Below are 19,843 nucleotides of genomic sequence, written 5' to 3'. Positions count from 1 at the left end.
AAAGGATATGAACAGGCAATTTTCAGAGGAAGAAATTAAAGCTATCTATAATCATATGAAAAAATGCTCTAAATCACTATTGGTTAGAGAGATGCAAATCAAAACAACTCTGAGGTACCACATCACACCTATAAGATTGGCAAACATGACAGAACAAGAAAATGATAAATGCTGGAGAGGATGTGGGAGAGTTGGAACACTAATTCATTGTTGGTGGAGCTGTGAGCGCATCCAACCATTCTGGAGAGCAATTTGGAACTATGCCCAAAGGGCTACAAAAATGTGCATACCCTTTGACCCAGCAATATCGCTACTAGGACTATATCCCCAAGAGATCATAAAAATGGGAAAGGGTCCCACATGTACAAAAATATTTATAGCAGCACTCTATGTAGTTGCCAAAAACTAGAAGTCAAGGGGATGTCCATCAATTGGGGAATGGCTGAATAAATTATGGTATATGAATGTAATGGAGTACTATTGTGCCATAAGAAATGATGAACAAGAAGACTTCAGAGAGGCCTGGAAGGACTTATATGACCTGATGCTGAGTGAAAGGAGCAGAACCAGGAGAACTTTATGCACAGCAACAACCACAGTGTGTGAGAGTTTTTTCTGGTAGACTTAGATTTTTGTAATAACACAAGAACTTCTGAAAAAAAAAAAAATCCCAATGGTGGACCTCAAGGCAAAATGCCTTCCACACTCAGAGAGAGAAATATGGAAGTCACTCACATAATGTAGCAGATCATGTTTGTGTATGTGTATCTGTTTGTGTATCATGTTCTGATTTGTTATACGGATTCTTTCATTTATCTTAGTCTGACTACATAGCATGACTATAGTGAAAATATACTCAATAGGAAAGTATATGTAGAATCTATACAGAATTGTATGCAGTCGTGGGGAGGGAGGGAGGTAGTGGGGGGTGGGTGGGGAGGGATAAAATCGCAATTGTATGGCAGTGATTGTTAAACATTAAAAAAAAAAAAAAAAGATTTGGAGCCACTATGCCATATAAAAAAGTATTAATAGTCCCCAAAGATCACATCAATGCAAATCAAGACATCTTTAAGATGTCATCTTACTGCCTCTAAAATAGAAAAAATAATGAAAAATAAAAATGATCACTGTTACAAAGAGCCAGAACTAAGTGTAGGCAAGGTAGACAGCCCCTGAGGGGCTAACATGGAAAGGAGCACCATGAAGGATGCATTTATTATTAATTTGTTGTTCCCTCCTGGTTCATACATCCATCCCCGACTCTGGTTAATTGCTTCTTCCACTACTTTGGGGTTAAGCCTATGACTCACTCAACACGTGAGTTCCTCCTGAATCATGTTATTGCAATTGTACAATACTGAGTTCTTAAAACATATGAGTGTCTGTATACATAAGTTTCAAGCAGAAAAAAGGGGAGTGCTTCATCACAAACTCTCAGAAATCTCTGTATGGTACTTAAATCAATAAAGCATTGATTTAACGCTTACTCTGTGCCAGGTGCAGTTGTAAGCTCTGGGAATACAGTTACAAACAAACAAGATAATCTTTACCCTCAAGGAGTTTATGTTCTGTTAAAGGTAGAGAACACAGGGTAAGCTGGAAGAATGGAAGGGCGTCATGGAAATAGGCAAGAAGGGACACAGAGACTTGATTCTGATTGTGATAAGGTAAAATCTCCCCAGATCCTGGGGCAGAATCCAAAGTTCTGGTGGGGAGAGGGTAGGTGGAGATGAATGTGCTGGCCAAGTAGCATGGTGTAGAAATGGTGGCTGGGAAGATATCATTCCTACACAGCTTTCCTTTTGGACTTCATCATGAAATTTACCATCTTGTGAAATGCATCAACCCTGAAATTCACACCTCATTAGTACCCCATGTCTGGGCGCTCCTCCCACTTCTGATCTGACAGGGTAGAGTGTAAACATCCTAGAGTTCTTTCCACAACTTCCATTTAAGGAGGTGGTATAAGGAGTCTATCCCATCATTTCTGATCCTGCTATACTCCTGGACTTAACTATGCACCCTTGATGAGACCTCTCCCCCCCACCCCCAACTCAGCTTCTTTTTATTTGTTGTTTTCCCCACCCAGACTGTGAGCTCCTGTTGGTCAAGGACTGGTTTTTTTTTGCCTTTCTTTATATTGACAGAACTTATCACAGTGCCGAGCACATAGTAGGTACTTAATAAATATGTATTGTATAATACATATTGACCCACTATTTATTGATTATCCCATTCTCCTTATTTTGCCGCTCATTTCTCCACCCCCCTTTTTAGTCCAACTAGATTCTTTAAACTGAGAAGACTTAAACAGGACATATCCCTCTCATCCCCCAATCTCAAATTTCCTCTTTCTCCCCATCTAATTCCAAACCCTTCCACCCCCTGAGTTTGAGGATGTGTTGTATGGTGATATCGGGATTCTCAAGTGGTAGGTGTACCTGAGTTTAACTTATCTGGTGATAATATACTCAGATCATCTTCTTCCCTATTGTATCTGTTAAATTGCCTTCTCAGATTGTGTAGGTGACATAACACACCCTGGCCCTAATAGATATATTGTACTGTACTTTGTAATTTAAGAAAAGATCAGATGACAGAAGGAGGAAGAAGAAAAAGAGACTAATTGAGGATTAAGGAATCTGACCATTAAGAGATTAGATTTATTTTGCTGGACTCTGGCATAGCTTAACTCTTGATGGCAGTAGCTTGGGGGGAGGGAAGGCAGAGGCAGAGGTATGTAGTGTGTACTCTATACTGTGCTTTAATACTTCTTGGATCCATAATCTTACTGATGGGGACATTCTCTCCATAAGTGCAGATTGCAACCTGTCTGCACCTTCTCATCCTGTGAGATACTCATTTCTATTCTTCTGTAGAACCTCCACAAAAGATCCATTTAGCATATGCAGGCCTTCCTATATTGGGTGAGTTACAGTGTTGTACTCTGGCTACAGAGAGCCTTCACGTAATGTCCCCAATATGGATCCTGAATTCTCTAAGTCACTATTCTAGGGGAACATGAGCTCTGACAAAAATCTTCTGAACTGGAAAGATTCCTCAGGCATGGTCCCTGAGATGGACTGAGTCTGCTGTCTAATCAGCTAAGGACAGAGAGACTCATCACCAACATAATTAATCAACAATTATTTATTAAACACTTACGTGCCAGGCAGTAGGTATACAAATAAAAGGAATGAAACTATCCCTTCTTACAAAGAGTTTATATTCTAGAGGAAGAGAAAATTACATGTATTAAAGTATATTGCAGAATAAATATCTGGATTTTATATGAATAGGGAACTCTTGAGGAAGCTTTGTACCAGCACAGGGCAACACCTTTTCTTTGATGTAAAGTCAAAAAGAATTGCTTTGAGCAGTGAGTGTAACTTCTCCTGGATCACATAGCTTGTAGGTCTCCAAGACAGGACGAGGACCTTGGCCCCTGTGACTCTGAGGCTGACTTTCTCTCCACTACACAAGATGTCACCACAAACACAAGCCGCCAGTTGCTTGTTTCCCACAACACTCCCCAGTGGGGCTTGAACCAGATTAAAATGTAATTGGGAAATAGTGAACAAAACAAATAAAAGTTTGATATGAAATAAAATAAAGATAAGTCATAGATACTCTAAATATGTGGTTTTTGAAGTCAATCCATGGCCCACAGGGATCTCCATGTACAGTTTAATGGCCCCAGTCTTTATTTCAACTGAGGCAAATAGAGGTTAAGTGACTTGCCCAGGGTCACACAGTGTCTGAGGCTGAATCTGAACTCAAATCTTTATGTCTCCAAGCCTGGTGCACTACCCATCCATGTCTCTGCCTGCAAATCTAGGGCTCTTTTCCTTATGTCCCAGAAATGTGCCAATTTCCTTTTCTTAATAGTGAGATTTTTCAATCTTTCAATGTCTGTTTACAATCTGTTTCCTCTTTTGGAAAATGTCCATTCATATTCTTGACCATTTGACTCTTCTGCATTTTCACTCTCCTTTAAAGTCATACTCCAATAATGTATCATTATCACATAGTTGTGGTTAATCATTGTATTTTTCTGATAATTATTTTTATGTGATCAAATAAATCCACCATAACCAAATACTTTTGTGATCTCATTAATTTGGATATTTCACCTATTGATTCATTCAGATCTTGGCACATCCATAAATGTCCATCTTGTCTAACTCTTATTCATACCTTTCATGAGTTTACCCCAGTGAAGTGAGCTGGGAACTTTCTTTCTCTTTTTTGACATTGTGAGACTACAAGGAGAATGCTCAGGTCTTCTACTGGTCATTTCTCACTCTCATCATCAGACCAATCTATCTTCTTTCCTGATCATAAATTTTCCTAATGAGAGCCTTTATTCCAGTTCTTATTTGTTATGTTTTTTTGCAGCTTGTCTCATACCCAACATGCATCTTTTCCTTGCCCTCTGTTATACTAACTTTTATATTCTTATATGACTCACATCCTACAATAGTGGTAGAATATTAGTATTAAAAGATGAGCTTTTGTTTCCAGGAATTTGGAATTATTTAACGGAGCTCTGTACATTTCCTTAAGGCACTCCAGGGCACCTGAACTCCTTCTGCTTAATTCTGGGCCTAACCAGATATTCATTTGTACTGCCTGCCCAGGAGATCAACTGGACGATCTGTTGATCTATTCATCCAACTCTCTACTGATCTATCTTGATCAACCTATGTAGATAGATACAGATGGGCTAAGAGACAGTAAGAGAATTCTTTAGGCTGTTCATTTAATGGCATGTAATAATCTGGTCACAGACATTTTTCATCCACTTGATCTTTCCTATGTGGATACTTAGGCCAAACTCTTGAATGCTTGTGGATCTCCTCCAGGAGGCTCTGCCATGTTCCACTTCTTGATGCAGCCAGCATAAAAAGGTCATCTGCAAAGAGGACGATCTGAAAACTTCACCATCCTAGGGAATTTCTCTTCAACTCAGATGGTAAATATACAATCTACTGTGAAATTTTGCTTTTAGTTTATGATCCCTGCCCAAATTTCTGGTATCTCTCCCTGCCTTTAAATGCCTTCTCAGCTGGGAGTTGTGTTGTCTCTTGCATGAATCTCTTCTCTAAGTTCTTGGTCCAGTCCAGTTGCTGTTCCTGCCTTTGTTCTTTTTAGTCTCATTTCTACCTCTTTGACAAGCACTTCTAGGATTAAGGCATCAGAACTCAAGCGCTGTGTCTCTACCTTCCCTGATGCAGAAAGCAGTTTGTTCTAAAAATCTTTGCAGATTTTTTCCATTTTTCTTCTTGTGGTTGTCCATGCTCTTTTTTATCCTTAAAAATCCTTGGGGTTACTTTGCTTAGCTAGATCCCTTATCAAGCTTTATTTAAACTGGTTCTACTCTTCGCTATTTACATTACTCTTCACTATTTACATTCACCTCACAATCATTGGAAGTGACTCTCCAAATCGTGGGAGGATTTCCATCATGTACTAGACAGGTGCTCCCATGAAGACAATAGGCTTCTACTATTTGTCAGCCTGACTTTTCAATTCTTGTCTTTGATTAAAATATCACTGTACAAATTAATAGCTTATTTTCCTTTTTTTTTTTAATTAAAAAACAATTTTCACTAGGATCTACAAGATACTCTATTTAGGAGCTTCATTTTTTTTCTTATGTGTGGTAGAAGTATTTGTTTATACAGTGTATGCATGTTAAGAAAGAAGAAAGAGTGCTAGCCTAGCTTCCTTTGGGTTCCAGGCTTGCTTCTACCACATAATTCTACCACATATTGCCTATAGTCAAATCAAGTCAACCAAAACTTACTTAAGTGCTCACTACTGCCAGGCACTATGGTAAGCACTGGGAAGACAAACACAAGCAGAAAAAAAAGGGAAGCTTGTATTTTAATGGGGAAAGATAACCCATGGTGGAGGTTGAAAAGAGGGGGCCGAGTGGAGGACAGTTAGAGGAAGCGCTGGGGAGGAGCCTGGAGAACAGTGAAGGCTGGGTGACCTAGGCCTCCAATCAGAAAAAATTCCTCAATGCAAACTCCCTACACTAATGAAATTACATATCTGGAACCCCTCCTCTTGAAAAAAGCAAGAGAAAGGTTCAGGCTCATCACACTCCATCAGAAAACACAATTTACAATGTTACTGAATGACCAAACACTGACAAAAGACATACCTGGTCTCCACGAGGTCCTGACTGTCAAAACCACCTCATCTCCTCTTCCAGCTTCATAACCATATTTCTCAAATCATTCTTTTCCTCAGTCAATTGGCTGATATGTCCTGTCAGCTCAGCATTTTGTCTTAGTAAACTTTCAGTCAATAAGCTACAGGAAATGCCTGGTGATACTAAAGTGGGCTAGAAAGGAAAAAAAAAGTGACATGAAATCAGATCAACAACATATAAAAATAGTGACAAAAACACAATGTATGATCATATTCTTGGGAGCCGTTTAAAGTCTTATTACAACTTGGATGTTCTATAAACAAGGAAACTACTGCATTTTGTGAGAGGACAGATTGGGCAATGTAAAGTCACATATAGGGATAAGGTGAACTGCTCTCAATTATCCACGCTCATGAGGAAGAGACAGGATATGAATAAGTCAAATTTCGGTCATTCTAAACCTTAACCACTAGTTTCTTTCATTATTATCCCAAACTAAACCTTTTAAACGATCAATAACAAACAAAAAAAGATGGCCTTAAGTTTCGCTTCCATTCTCTTCACGCTGCTCACTATTATTTCATCCAGAAAATCCCCCAAAGCTGTCTTAGCAGGAAGGCAAAGCAAGAGATGCATTACACTGCTATTTTCAAAAAATCTCTACAATTTTCTGACAAAATTGAAGTCCATATTGCTTTATAAATGGTTAAAAATTTCTTACCTCCCCCTCCTGGGAATATCCAGTAAACTTTTGTAATTGTAAAAGAATGGGATCAATATTTTTCTGGACCCAAATGAAAAAACAAAACCTCATGGCTTAATTCTACTAATTTGGGGAGTGTTAAACTCTGTAAATACAACAATCAGAACTAAAGCTCTTCTTCACATAATTCTCCCTTCTCACATTTTACCTTTAGGCTAAAAACTTTACATAATTTATTTTTAACTGTACTATATTTCTTAACCTTAAAAGCCTAAAGAAATGTTAGATATTATTAAGGAGAGTTTTGTTAAAAAGTATATATAAGCTCAAGAAGACAGTACTTTTTTGGATGAATGAAAACTATTTCACTATTCAGATGTGACAACACAAAAATGTGTTGCATCTTAATAAGCAACTTTATCCAGGTTACAAATTCCTTCTTGGAAAGTCAAGAAGGTTTCTCGCACCTGCTGGAGGCTTTGCGGGTCAGCTGCTGTAGTTTTGATGAGATGAGCTGCAGCTTTTGCCTAACAGTCTCTAGCTCATGGATATCCTCAGTTGTCCCACCCCCATTCATCTCAATCAGTGCGGGATAACTTGATTCTTTTTTTTCAGTTCCTTCAATTTTCTGCTGGAGAACTCAATTTCTTGTTCCATCACTGGATGAGTCCCATGTGGTTGGCTGACCAAAGGACCAAAAAGATAATAATTAATTACTGTACACCACCTAAGTTTTTTCTTAAATAAATACAAAAGCAATTTCCTTCCATTTTAAGTAAAGCTCTAATTAAAAATTTAAGTAGTTTGCTTCACTATTTTCAGATGTTAGTTTGCTTCACTATTTTCAGATGTTACCCAGTATCTAGTCAAACAAATTTTATGACCACATTCCACTCAAACATTCCATTCAAAATACATAGTTACAAAAACGAAAATCTATACCTCATTGAGATTTTGATAGGATACTCTTCCAGTTTCAAAATTCTCTCCCTTCTCTTGTTCTTGTTTCTGAAGTTCCTGTATAATTTCTTGTGATCTCTTCCTTTCAAGTTCTAATTTATAAATTTCTTGCCTTTTCTCTTCCAGCTGCCAATGGAGGTCTTCCATTTTTGACTGTAGCTCATGTATCTTTTTTAGTCCCTCAGTGTTGGCCTGTTGCTCTGTGAGCAACGTCTTCCTATGGATTTGTCTATCTTTCTCTACCTGCTGTCTCATTTGCAGAGTCCAGCTTATATTTTTCAATTGCACCGACCAGCTCCACTATGCGGTTGTGCTTTTCATACAGCTGTTTCTGCAGATCTCTGAGCACTGCTTCCCCTGATGTGGATGCCTTATCCTGTTCATGGTCATCATCATCATGAGCCTGAAGCTGTGCATGTAATTCTCTTTCCCTTTCAAGGGTCTCTTGCATTTCCAGGATTCGAATTTTCTTTGATTCAAGTAGTCCTTGAAGCTCTGACTTCTGGCTTCGCTCTTCTGATATCTGGGCATCATACAGAGCTCCCTGGGACACTATTTTCTGTTGCAAATCACTCAGGAGTTGTTTCTGCTATTCCAAAAGTTGATTTAATTGAACATTCCTTTGTTTCTGACCTTCCAGTGAATATTTTAGATCCTTGCACAAAATAAAATGAAGGAAGACGATATTGTTACTAACCAATTTCTGATCCTAATAACACATCTTTTTTTAAGATACCAGTCATCAGTGTTAATCCTGACAATGTAAGAACTGGGAAACAAAGGTAAAAATGATTCACCCCGTAAAGCTAATAAATCATTTTTCAAAGCCAAAGAATATAAGTTAAAAAACGTGGTAGGACAGAATTCTTTTGAGAACATTTTTTTTATCCTTCTAAAGAGAAGGAAACATACAGTGGATATGAATATATATCATTTCTCCCCTAAGAATGGAATGGAAGAACATTTATTAAGTGCACACCACAGCCTAAGCTCTGTGCTGGGAATAGGAGCAGAAAAGTGAGCAGCCTTGCTCTCCAGGAGCTCACACTTGGACGAGGAGAGACAACTCATAAAGAAGGTTCGGCTGCAGCGAGGATCCTGAGGCACATCAGCAGAGCTGATGTTTCAAGGTCCTTTGGGAATCAGAATCCTAGTGAGCAGGGCTTGGGTCAGCACCACTGGAAGATGGTCTCCTGGCAGTGCACTTGGATCTGTTTTTCCACTGCTAGGGACTGATGGTCTCTCATAACACTTCTAAATCAGTATACTAGAATTCTCTATTACTAGGATAATTTTCCTACCCCTTTTTAGTGATAGATGTGAATGAATATGCTAAGGCTATCTTAGCGTATCAAGGCAGTGCAGTTTCTATTTTCCGACTGGACATGATAAACAAGGTTGATTATTTTCAGTTACCATCAATGTAATCAGGGTCAGATTCCACTCAACCAATGGAATCATATCATATATAATATAACTTAATTCAAGAATGATAATTCTGTTATGTGACTTCTCTGATGCAAAACTAACATGTTTTACTTTTTTGATGGTATACAGTTTAGATAAAATAATAAGTCAACATACTGTATGCTGCCCAACCTGTTGTGCCTAACAAAGACAGCTTTAGATGGCATGTTCCAAAAAGGCTTCTTACCCAAGCCAAGAAAACAATATAGAAGACTACAAACAGTGTAAAAGGAAAGGCCACAAAAAAAATCAGAAGTGAAAGTTGTGAAATTATACAGAACAAGCAAGCTTTAGAAGATAAGACAGAAGAGGTTCCCGCTCCATCATTCTGCAGAGGTGGGAGATTCCAAGTGTTGCACTCTGTGCTTACTTTCAGAGTTTTTCAATGTATTAATCAGTTATGATGATTTTTCCTCTTTAAAAATACTATTTGCTATGTGAGATGGTTCACAGAGAGGGAGTGGATTTCTGGGGGAATCCATCATAATATAAAAAAAAACCCAACCCCAAACTGTATCAATAAAAACTTATTTTAAAAAATGTTCAGGATCATTTAAAGATGAAAAGGAGCATACCTCAAGTTCTTCTCTTTCCCTTTCTTCACTACGTTCCAACTTGGCTTTTTCCTTCTCCAAAGCCCACTGAAGCTCTCTGGTTTCTTTCTGTTCATTGGCTAATGTATCATTTAACAAATGTACTTTTTCTGTTTTTTCTTTGGCTTCCATCCTAAAACAGAAACAGAAATGATCTTTAAAAAACAATATTTTGTCACGGCATTATACCAAGAAGGAAAATGCATCCTCCCCAGAGAAGCTACCTGTTGGCTTGGTGCCTACTGTCAAAGCTCAAATACGGACCATTTAATAACCTAATCATAGGGAAGGTTCTTGACTATTTATACCTTGTGGCTCATTTCAATTGTTTCACATATTACTCCCTTCATGCTCTCCCATGTCTGAAACGCATCTCTTCCTCATGTGTGCTTTGCAGAATCACAACCTTCCTTCCAAGCACAGTTTAGGCACCATTTTCCGCAGGAGGCCTTCTCTGGTCTCTTCCCTCTTTGTATCTACTTTGTCCATATCTTACAGTGAATAATCTGTAGACAAGTTGTTTCTCCTGAGAGGATGCGAACTTTTTAAGGGCAGGGACTATTTGATGTGTGTCTCTAGCACCTAGAATTGTGCCTGGTGTATAACAGATACTGAATAAATGCTTATTACGGTTGAAGATGACCTATTCAAGGAGCAATACCGGCTAACTACTGTCAAGTTATCATTTATTAACGTAGACAATACAACATGTAATGAAACTTTATACATTTCTTTAAAGTGCAATTTACTACAGTTGCAAATACACATTTTTTCCTGAGTATGGTAAATAACCATTATATAGCTATATATTTTCCTGCAATTTTTCAAAATAATGAGTTTTTCTTTAGGGATCCAAATTTCACTGATATTTATAAAAATGTCTATGTTTTATAGAAAATACCACCTTTTAAAAAATGTACATATAGGAACTAATCCCCACCCATACTAATCAATTCATCCCAAATAGGGCATAATCATTACCTTCAGTTACTTTTTAAAAGAAAGATAAAAAATAAATAGCTTTCCTAACACCAAACCAATGTATGAAGCTGGGGCTAGAAAAGACTCCTGGATTCAGGATTAGGAAAAACTACTAACGCTATGTTAGGTGAAACTGTTCACAGACATTCTATTTCAGCATACAATCTTTTCATTTCTTTCTTTTTTTTTTTCAGTATTGCCTTTCTCAGTACATGGTATCCATTGGCTCTAATGTTCTGCACTGTAAGTCTTCCCAAATGTAATTACAGAAAAACAGTCAAGATTTAGGAAGTCCCCAAGATTTCGTGCATCACGCTATTGTCAAACAAGCTCTAGGAAGACAGAGAATTTGGTATGTATAGCATCAGACATCCATACTGATTATTAGTGAGGTCATTCTGGGTGCATATCAGTGTAAGTGGAAAGGATGGGAGCACAGATGCCCAATCAAACAGAAAACTGACAGAAGGAAGCCCAGCACACCTGAAAGCTTCTAACTCCTTCAGGTGTTTGTGTTGGGCTTTGAGCGTCGTTTCGAGCTCCAGCCTGGCCTGTGTCTGCTCATCCTGGAGGTCAGCAGCCCTCACTCTCTCAGAACTGAGCTCTTCCTGTAGTTTGGCTGCTTTTTCCTTCAGTGCGCTCAGCTCCACCTGCATCTCCAGGATCTGAGCCTGCTTCTGCTGCATGTTGTGTTCTAAAAGTTCTAGAAAAGAACACACTAATATCTGTGAGACAACTGCTTAATTGCTTTTAGGAATAACTGTGTCACAGCATTACTTAATTTACAGGTCTGGTCTCTTCTATTTCATTAGCTTTATACTATTATTTACACTTTAAATTTTGTACCATTTCAATATTTTATTAGACACATGTGAAATGACAATGATCTGGGATTACTGGGTGAAATCTACCGCTCAACATTAAGAAAGTTCCCCATGTTATACTGAAACACCAGGAAGATTATATGGCTATAGAACAAATTTATGACAGGATACTCAAAATGAACACAAGTCAATTTATTAAACATACAACATTTCAAATAGAAATCATCTTTTAAAGTTTAAAATAATAATGTGAATAAAAGAATCTTTATTTTTTTCCATTCACCTACAAATTTGATTAACTTATGCTCACAATCCTTAACCTTGTACTCCATAAATAAGTTGCCATCTACGCAAAGTACTTGCATGGATTATCCATTTAACTAATGCTACAATTTTCAGTTTTAGTCGACTATTTCTTTTTTCAGTGCAGCGCCATTTTGTAGACAATTTCTGTGAACTTTACTATGATTCTGTAGAAGTTAAATCCAAATCTGTGCTTTTGTTCACGATACTTTCTTTAAAAACAAAAACACAAAACACACAAAAATTTGTAGCATGACATCAAAGTTGAAAAGAAAATGAATTTTTAAAATCCCTACCTAATTTAGAATGAAATACCTTAATAAAAATGGTGTTAGGAGACAGAAGCAACACTAGCTTTTTGGCTACTAATGCTATATAAAACTCATATGTATTTGTCTACATTTTGAGGAACAAAATTTGACTTGTGATATATATATATGTGTGTGCGTGTGTATATGTATATATACATACATGTATATAAGCAATAACATGTCATGCATAAACAGTATTTTAATGAATACCAATAAAAACTTCAAAAATAAATTCTGCAACAATAAAGCAATGGTCAATTAAATTTATGTTTAGATAAAAGGTACTTGTAAAATAAAGCATGAATTTGGTTCTATTATTGAACTCACTTTCATCTCCATTCTTAGTGGCAGATAGATAGATGGCTCAATAAATACCAACACATACATATGAATTTCATGTCACAGTAATGTAGATTCTGTTCTACACTGGAAAAGGCTGACAGGGCTGGCAAATTACTTTCAACAAGTGTGGATATAATCTGAGTCAGATTTCACTTTACTCTCTCTGACTTCATTCACCAATTTGCCACAAGAATCGCTACAAGAATCACTACAGGAATAGCTACAGGAATCGCCAGATCCCACTTTCAAGATGACGCCGTGCACCAAGTGCAGGGAGGGCAGTTGGGTGGCATTATGCTACTGTCTTTGACAAGTACTTTTTTGTCGGGGAGGAGACACTGACTTTAGCTGAGGTATATGGAAATCAATAAAATTAGAGACTCATACGTTTAAATAACAACATGACTGTGCTCATTGATCTAACGTAAAATCATCTTCAGTTTATTTTTTTCCCTAGAAATGAAGGGTACAGAATCTAAATGAATATATCTGGATTATCTATATGCTACTTAAAAAACATTTTTCGTGGATCTGAAAGGAATCTAAATCTATTTAAAGGAATACTTTAAATTTTGTACAATGATAGCACAAATTCTATTACCACACATGATTAAGATTAGATGTGAAATCTTTGTTTAAAGTAACAACTGTTTAAATCCCTGAATCCTTCTTTCGTGCGGCCATCAAGTGAAATGTGGAGAAGGAAACTTATTTATTATCTCATCCTGCATAGATGCAAAACAGGGAAAGGTGCTGACTTTACTCAGTAGCTTTAGTGTCATTTTCAATGAAATATTTATTCACTGGTAAATTTTTTGAAGCAAATACGCATTATTTTAATACTAATAAAATTGCTTTGGCTTTGATTTTGGATAGCTCTCTAAGAATAATACTAAAGTTTGAGTAATAGGAAATTTTCATTAACTGAGAAAAGGACAAAAAAGATTAAAATCAGGACTGTAAATACATACTTACATATATAGGCAAGCACACACGACACTACAACATACCTTGGCTTTGTGAATCACTCTCTTCTTCTCTCTTCATGGTCATTTTTTCAGTATTTATTTGAGCCCATAATGGTTGGATTTCGCTCAACAAGCTTCTTCTGTCTGCACTCTGAATATACTCCATGGCAGCTCTGCATTTAATGACCTATTTAGAAAGTGATGTAAAAATCCATAAACTGTATCCAACAGTGAGCTCCTTAGGGAAGGGAATACATATTATTATTCCAATCTACTTCTCCCATTACCTAGCACAGTGTTCTTTATAATGCATATGCTTCATGTTTGTTTAAATGCTTAATTGAAAAGACTATCAAACTAATTAAGAAGCCTCTCACTAAAAAAGACAGCACAAAATACTAACAACTTTAGGACTATGGGTTTCTGGTGTGCTTCCCCTTTCACACAGGAGTGGTTCTTAACAGTACTATGGCAATCAATGTCTTTTGCAGCAGTTTCTTTCAGTACCTGATCTTGTAATCTTTGCTCCAACAGATTCACCAATCCATGGACATCTCTCATAGGGAGAGCTGTCAAATCTGTCTTACGTATGGCTAGCAGAATGTTTTGAACTTCTAGATAGATTTGCTGAAAGGCATGCAGAAATTCACTTTGCCAATCTGGAGGATTCTCATGGGACTGAGAACTCTCATTAAGCTAAAAAAATATAAAATAATGTCAACTTTCAAGGCAGGGCATTTTTCATATGTTCTAAAAATGATCACATATTCATAATTTTAAAATGACAAATATTTAAACAAGCACTTCCAAAAATTGCACTTTTCAAGTATGAAATTTGCAGCAACTTTTACCAACATGAAGGACAAATCTTACTTGAGAAAACAGGGCTCACTGGAAAGATTTTTAAAATTCTGAAAATTCGTATGCTTGCATTATATTTTTGGTGTACCTCAGTTTCCCTTTGCACCTGCATTTTGGCAATTAAATCCACATCAGATGAGATTACGTTGAGGTAGATTTCTCTATCTTCCAGACAAAATGCAGAAGTTTGCTCAGTAAAACAGGCATCTCCTTCACTGAAATGTGGCTCAGTAAGAGCTAGCACTTGCACACCCTCATCATGGACCTCTCTCAGCAACCCCTGTAAAACAAACCCCAAAACCAAAGTGTTGAAATTGTATTCCTGTACTGGACAACTGAAGAATGAAACAGAAAAAGAAAGTGGTATCTGTGTTTCTCTCTAAGGAAAATCAAGCAGGGAATGGCATGCTATGCTTGCTGGGGGCTGAGTGGCATACACTGAGATCTCTAAAAGAGAAGGCCAGCGCAGCACTCAGCCGACCCCTCTTCCTACCAGCATGCTCCTGCTTCATTCAGCACATTGCCTTTTCGAAGCTGCACAGTGGCTATAAGTGCACAGGATATGGCTTTTGGGTCTGTAAAATCTATCCTTATTGCTGCTTTAATCATTATCAAAAAGGCAATAAGCTCTCTCCTGGGATCACAATTCTATGAGTCTCCTTACATAATGTAGTACTTATACCTCCTAATACACCACTGTGTCTAACACAGAAAGGATTTAATCTGATAGAAAGATATCAATTTATTAATACCTTTAGCATCTCTGGAGTTAAGGAATTTTCACGTTCTTCCCTTGGAGTGTCTTCAATATCAAATTCCTGGCTTTGTTGAAGACCGATACCTTGACTCCAATCTAATCCAGAGTCTAAAATAAATAAAAATAATTATTTAGTACGAATAAAAGCATTATAAATTTTATTTATTTAAATTATAAAAATGAAAGGAATTTTCACATAACAGACAAAAAGATTTCGAATATGCTATTGTGGAAAATGTAACAAAATAAAATTCTATCATGACTTACCACTAGAACACATTTCTCTACTTTGATAAAAGTCAGAGTGTATTGATCCAGGAACTGAAACTACCTATATTGGACAGAACAAACACATTTGAAAGAAGAGCTATTATTGTCTTGCCCAGTAAATAAAAATATCAGCTGGTATGTCTACATGTATGTATGTAAATGAAAAAGAATCTATCACTATTGCTGTAAGGCAGTTATTTTAAATGCACTTTATCTTTCTATCTTTTCTTTCTTTTGCTGTTGGACTTTGCTGGCAATATATAGAAATGCTGATAATTTATCTGGGTTTATTTTATATCCTGCAACTTTGCTAAAGTTGTTAATTATTTCAAATAGCTTTTTAGTTGATTCTCTAGGACTCTCTAAGTATACCATCATATCATAAGCAAAGAGGGAGAGTTTTGTTTCCTCACTATTCTAATTCCTTCAGTTTCTTTCCCTTTTCTTATTTCATGTGATATATCTTCAAAAAATGTTTGTTGAATGGAATTTTAAATTTTAACTGCTGAAGTAAAAACAGTATCCAGAAAATGGCACCAAAAGCTAAGCCCATACCTATATGTGGTATGTAGGTATATTTTACAACTCTTTTCCAAATAGCTCTAATTGCTCTTCAAAGTTAATAATCTATATACTTATTATACATAAACATAATAATATTAGGTGATATTTACACACTGTGATTATCTTCATCTTACAGATGAGGAAATTATGGCTCAGTGAGATTAAGTGACTTACCCAGGATCACAAAGCTCTTAAATGTCTGAGGACAGACTCCAATCTAAGTCTTCCTGACTCCGAGTCTCCACTATGATATGCTGTCATCAATAACTCTCACAGAGACATTTTCATTATACGTAAGCATTGTGTGTATACGTACATGTGTATGTATACGTGTGTGTGTGTGTGTGTGTGTGTGTGTGTTAGAATTCCACGAAGAAACATGAGAAAACCAAACATTAAGAAATGCTAGAATGCTGCTGCAATGATCAGAGATGGGCAGGTGGGGGATATAGCGATAAATAAAAAAGTACTTAGCATGTAAAAAGCATTAAGTAAAGTTTGAATAACGTAGAAGCCCAAAGGGAATGGAAATATATCAGGAATTCTAGAGGCCTAGAAAGTAAGAAATATTTGAAATCTATTTGCTATCTCCTTGTAGCCAATAGTCCAACATTTCTGCTCTTTATAGTTCCAGCTCTACAACTTATTTCAGGTAGGAGTCAATGTAAGATAACTACACCTTCTTATCAGCTGTAACTTCAAGCTGCTTCTGAAGGTCTGTAATATGGTCATTTTGTCTACCAATTTCTAATTTTTTCTCCTGTATCATCTGGGTAAACTTCCCAAATACCTGATGATGGTCCTTTGTAGAGCTATCTTCAAATTCTTGTACAGCAAAACCGAGTCTTTCCGTTTCATCCTGTTGACGAACAATAAAACACAATGGCTGGGGTTAGAATGGCATTTTCTGAATGATGTTCCAACTAAAGATTATGTAAATTAGAATGTCAAAATGCACAAGAAAAAAATGTGGAAGAAACAATGATAATGCTGGGTTTACAAAGAGTTTAGCAACAATCCCATATCCATTTAACTGAAGATGAAACAGAGACTTCTGGGCCCCCAGTCAAGCAGCTGCTCAGTGTCACAGCCAGAATCTGAACCCTTGCATCCTAGCTCCAAACCTAACGCTCTCTACAGTGCACCACATCACCATCCCACACTGCTGCTCACATAGATGGCTACTTGGTTTAAAAAAAAAAATGTGGTTAAATGCCTTCTTAAGCACTTTGCACTGACATAGTGTTCATGTATAACGTGTAATGGATCCGCATCTGTGCTTCCACGTCACAGCCCAGCTGTAACTGATGTCTCCCTGCAGCATTCACCTGGAGAAACCTCTTCTCCTGCTCGAGGTCCTCAAGGTGCGCCCTGCGCTCCTTCTTCTCTATTTCCAGCTGCATGTGCAGTTGCTGAAGTTCTTCATTTTTGTTTTCCAGCTCCTCTCTAAATTGCTCCAATTGTTCCTCTAAGTTCGTGATCTGCATGGTCAAAATGACAAACAGAAACGGAAGAAAGAAGTTCTTTAGACACAATGTTGATTTCCTAAGAGATCCTGTGGAAAAGATGTACGAACAGTGTTCAAAATTATATCTTGAGTTTAGACATGACTGGGTGCTAAGAAACAAATAAAATATGGGGGCTGGACCAGGAGGCTAGATCCCTCCTGGTTCTAATATTGTGCAATTGAAAAAAATCACTATAGTTTTCAGGCAACAATTCTAGTGCACAGATTATTTTTAAAAAGAAGTTAAAAAAGACTCTCCTCTTGTATGACAAACTAAGCACTTTTAAGCTACTAAGTCCAGAGCAGATAAAATTGAGCACAGGCACCTCATGACCTTGTGACAGAGGTGCTACCCTTTCCTCATTTTTATAAATTTGGAAACTGAGGCTGAGTTGTATAATATTAGGTGCTCACAATAGTCCTGTAAGAAGGCTAGGACATGTACAATTACCTTATTGCAGATAACAAAACTAAGTCAGTCAGTTAAAGAGATTCGAAAGTCACACAGACTAAAACCCAGGTCCTTCATCCCCCAGGGCCCAGTGCTCTCTCTACTACGCCACACATCCCATGGTTGCCAGATGAACCTTTCTCAAGTCAATCTGTTCAAAAGCCTGACCAGATCATGGAACGAGGTCCAAGCACCTTATCACGGTTTTCACAACCCTCCATGACATGCTCTGTCTCCCAACAGTTCCCTTCTTCTCTACTCAATGCTCCATCTAGACCAGATGACTTAGTATCCTCTTCCTATGCCTTTGCTTGATGATTTCCTGTTGAGGATTCTCTTTCCCCCTTTACCTACCTATCAAAATCCTGCCCATTCTTTCATGTCAAACAATCAATGAACGTCTGCTCTCTGTTAGGCCTTGGGAATACAAATGCCATGAATAAAACAGCCCTTCTCACCAGCCTCTTTGAAGCTGTCCTTGATACCAGTGGACACTGACCCTCCTCCACTGGCACTTTCTTGATGAGACTGAAAAGTTTTTAGAGTACATTATTGTTATGAGTGTAACTGTCTTGTGCTTCCAACAACATGCTATTTGCCCCTCGGAGAACATTACTGAAAGTCAGCCAACATTTATTAAGCACTTCTACACTGAAAAAGATGCTGGGTTAGGTGCTGCCACTGTATCTTCTTTGTTGCCATAGCCCCTGTGATTTCTAGCACAATTACTTTGCAAATAATAGGAACTCAATAAATATTTGCTTAACTCAATTTAGAGTTGAAATATAGTTCTTTCTGTGATAAGGGATAAGAATATGATTGCACGTTTTAAAATTTTAATGAGATGAAACATTTTAAGCACTGTACAAAAATAGAACTACATATTTTAGAAAACTATTAAGATTACAAAGGAAAAATAAACATAATTCGGATTTTAACTTCTAACACAAAAGAAGAGGTGTAAATTTTTATTGCTCTGTTACTATGATTTTGATTTCTACTTTAGAATGAAGAAATTATTAGTAGAGCAGTCCTTTAATGCTCAAAATACAGGCCACCAAAGGATATAGCTAAAACCCCTAAAATGAGGTCGAAAGGTGAGAAACTGAAGGCTAGAAGGGCCTTCAAAGATCATCTAATTCAACTTCCTCATTTTGCAAATGAACTAACGGGCTCATCGAAGTGAAATGATTTGCCCAAAGTTATAGAGGTAAGTGGAAGAGCTGGAAGTGTATTTTTGCTTCATATCATTTTGCTTCATATCTAGCTCTCTTTCTGCCACACAAAGTTTTTTCTGTTTTATCATTAGTAAGGACAGCCAGAGATCTGTTTACCACTCCTTCTCTATCCCTGCCCCAGCATGAAGTGGCTTGCAGCTTGGAATTGGGTTTCCTGAAAGGAGGCTCCTTGGATGGACAGCGTGAGTACATCAGAGAGGTCTGCACCGTCCTTCCCTCCACATTTTCACCAGGGAGAAGGTGATCCACCTAACCCTCACTCCTTTCCAACAGCCTCAGCATGAACTCTTAAGGGTAGCTGAGTGCTTTCTTAGCACTGCCTCATTTATTTTGTGTTTCAGCTCCCTATTAATCAACATTCTGGCCTTTCCTGAGGGGTCATTCCTCTTGGCAGAGAAAACAGAAGAAAACTCAAGTTGAAAAGTTCTGTTTTCTCTTATGATCTCAAGTCACCCTGAGCACTGGTCCTCTTCTTTTATCTGCCTCTTTCTTCTAATACAACTTCAAAAAAAAAAAAAAAAAAGAACCCACTGCCAAACAACTTTTTTTTTCAAGAACCTTAAGTCAGCCTCTCAGA

At 37.4% G+C, this 19,843-nt stretch overlaps 2 protein-coding genes and 1 long non-coding RNA gene across 16 annotated transcripts in view; 1 reads left to right on the top strand and 2 right to left on the bottom strand.

Moving 5' to 3' along the window:
- Window positions 1-8,280, bottom strand: part of LOC140531008 (uncharacterized) — a 30,787-nt gene extending 22,507 nt beyond the window's left edge. Inside the window, exons 1-2 of the mRNA XM_072650208.1 lie at window positions 8,073-8,280; window positions 4,842-4,918 (exon numbers count right to left, since the gene is read on the bottom strand). Coding sequence (XP_072506309.1) covers window positions 4,842-4,918; window positions 8,073-8,280 — 285 coding nt within the window. The remainder of the gene's footprint in view (window positions 1-4,841; window positions 4,919-8,072) is intronic.
- The window catches only part of LOC140530917 (uncharacterized), a 1,083,438-nt gene that overhangs the window by 701,318 nt on the left and 362,277 nt on the right, over window positions 1-19,843 (top strand). The window lies entirely within an intron of this gene.
- Window positions 7,926-19,843, bottom strand: part of LOC140531007 (A-kinase anchor protein 9-like) — a 63,759-nt gene continuing 51,841 nt past the window's right edge. The window contains exons 10-19 of the mRNA XM_072650207.1: window positions 17,399-17,551; window positions 16,750-16,929; window positions 15,504-15,567; window positions 15,232-15,344; window positions 14,568-14,759; window positions 14,126-14,314; window positions 13,661-13,805; window positions 11,354-11,573; window positions 9,872-10,022; window positions 7,926-8,484 (exon numbers count right to left, since the gene is read on the bottom strand). Coding sequence (XP_072506308.1) covers window positions 8,419-8,484; window positions 9,872-10,022; window positions 11,354-11,573; window positions 13,661-13,805; window positions 14,126-14,314; window positions 14,568-14,759; window positions 15,232-15,344; window positions 15,504-15,567; window positions 16,750-16,929; window positions 17,399-17,551 — 1,473 coding nt within the window. The 3' untranslated portion in view covers window positions 7,926-8,418. The remainder of the gene's footprint in view (window positions 8,485-9,871; window positions 10,023-11,353; window positions 11,574-13,660; window positions 13,806-14,125; window positions 14,315-14,567; window positions 14,760-15,231; window positions 15,345-15,503; window positions 15,568-16,749; window positions 16,930-17,398; window positions 17,552-19,843) is intronic.

The sequence above is a fragment of the Notamacropus eugenii genome, chromosome 3 (assembly GCF_028372415.1).
Source record: "Notamacropus eugenii isolate mMacEug1 chromosome 3, mMacEug1.pri_v2, whole genome shotgun sequence".
Taxonomy (NCBI): Eukaryota; Metazoa; Chordata; class Mammalia; order Diprotodontia; family Macropodidae; genus Notamacropus; species Notamacropus eugenii.
This window is presented reverse-complemented; position numbering and strand designations above follow the sequence as displayed.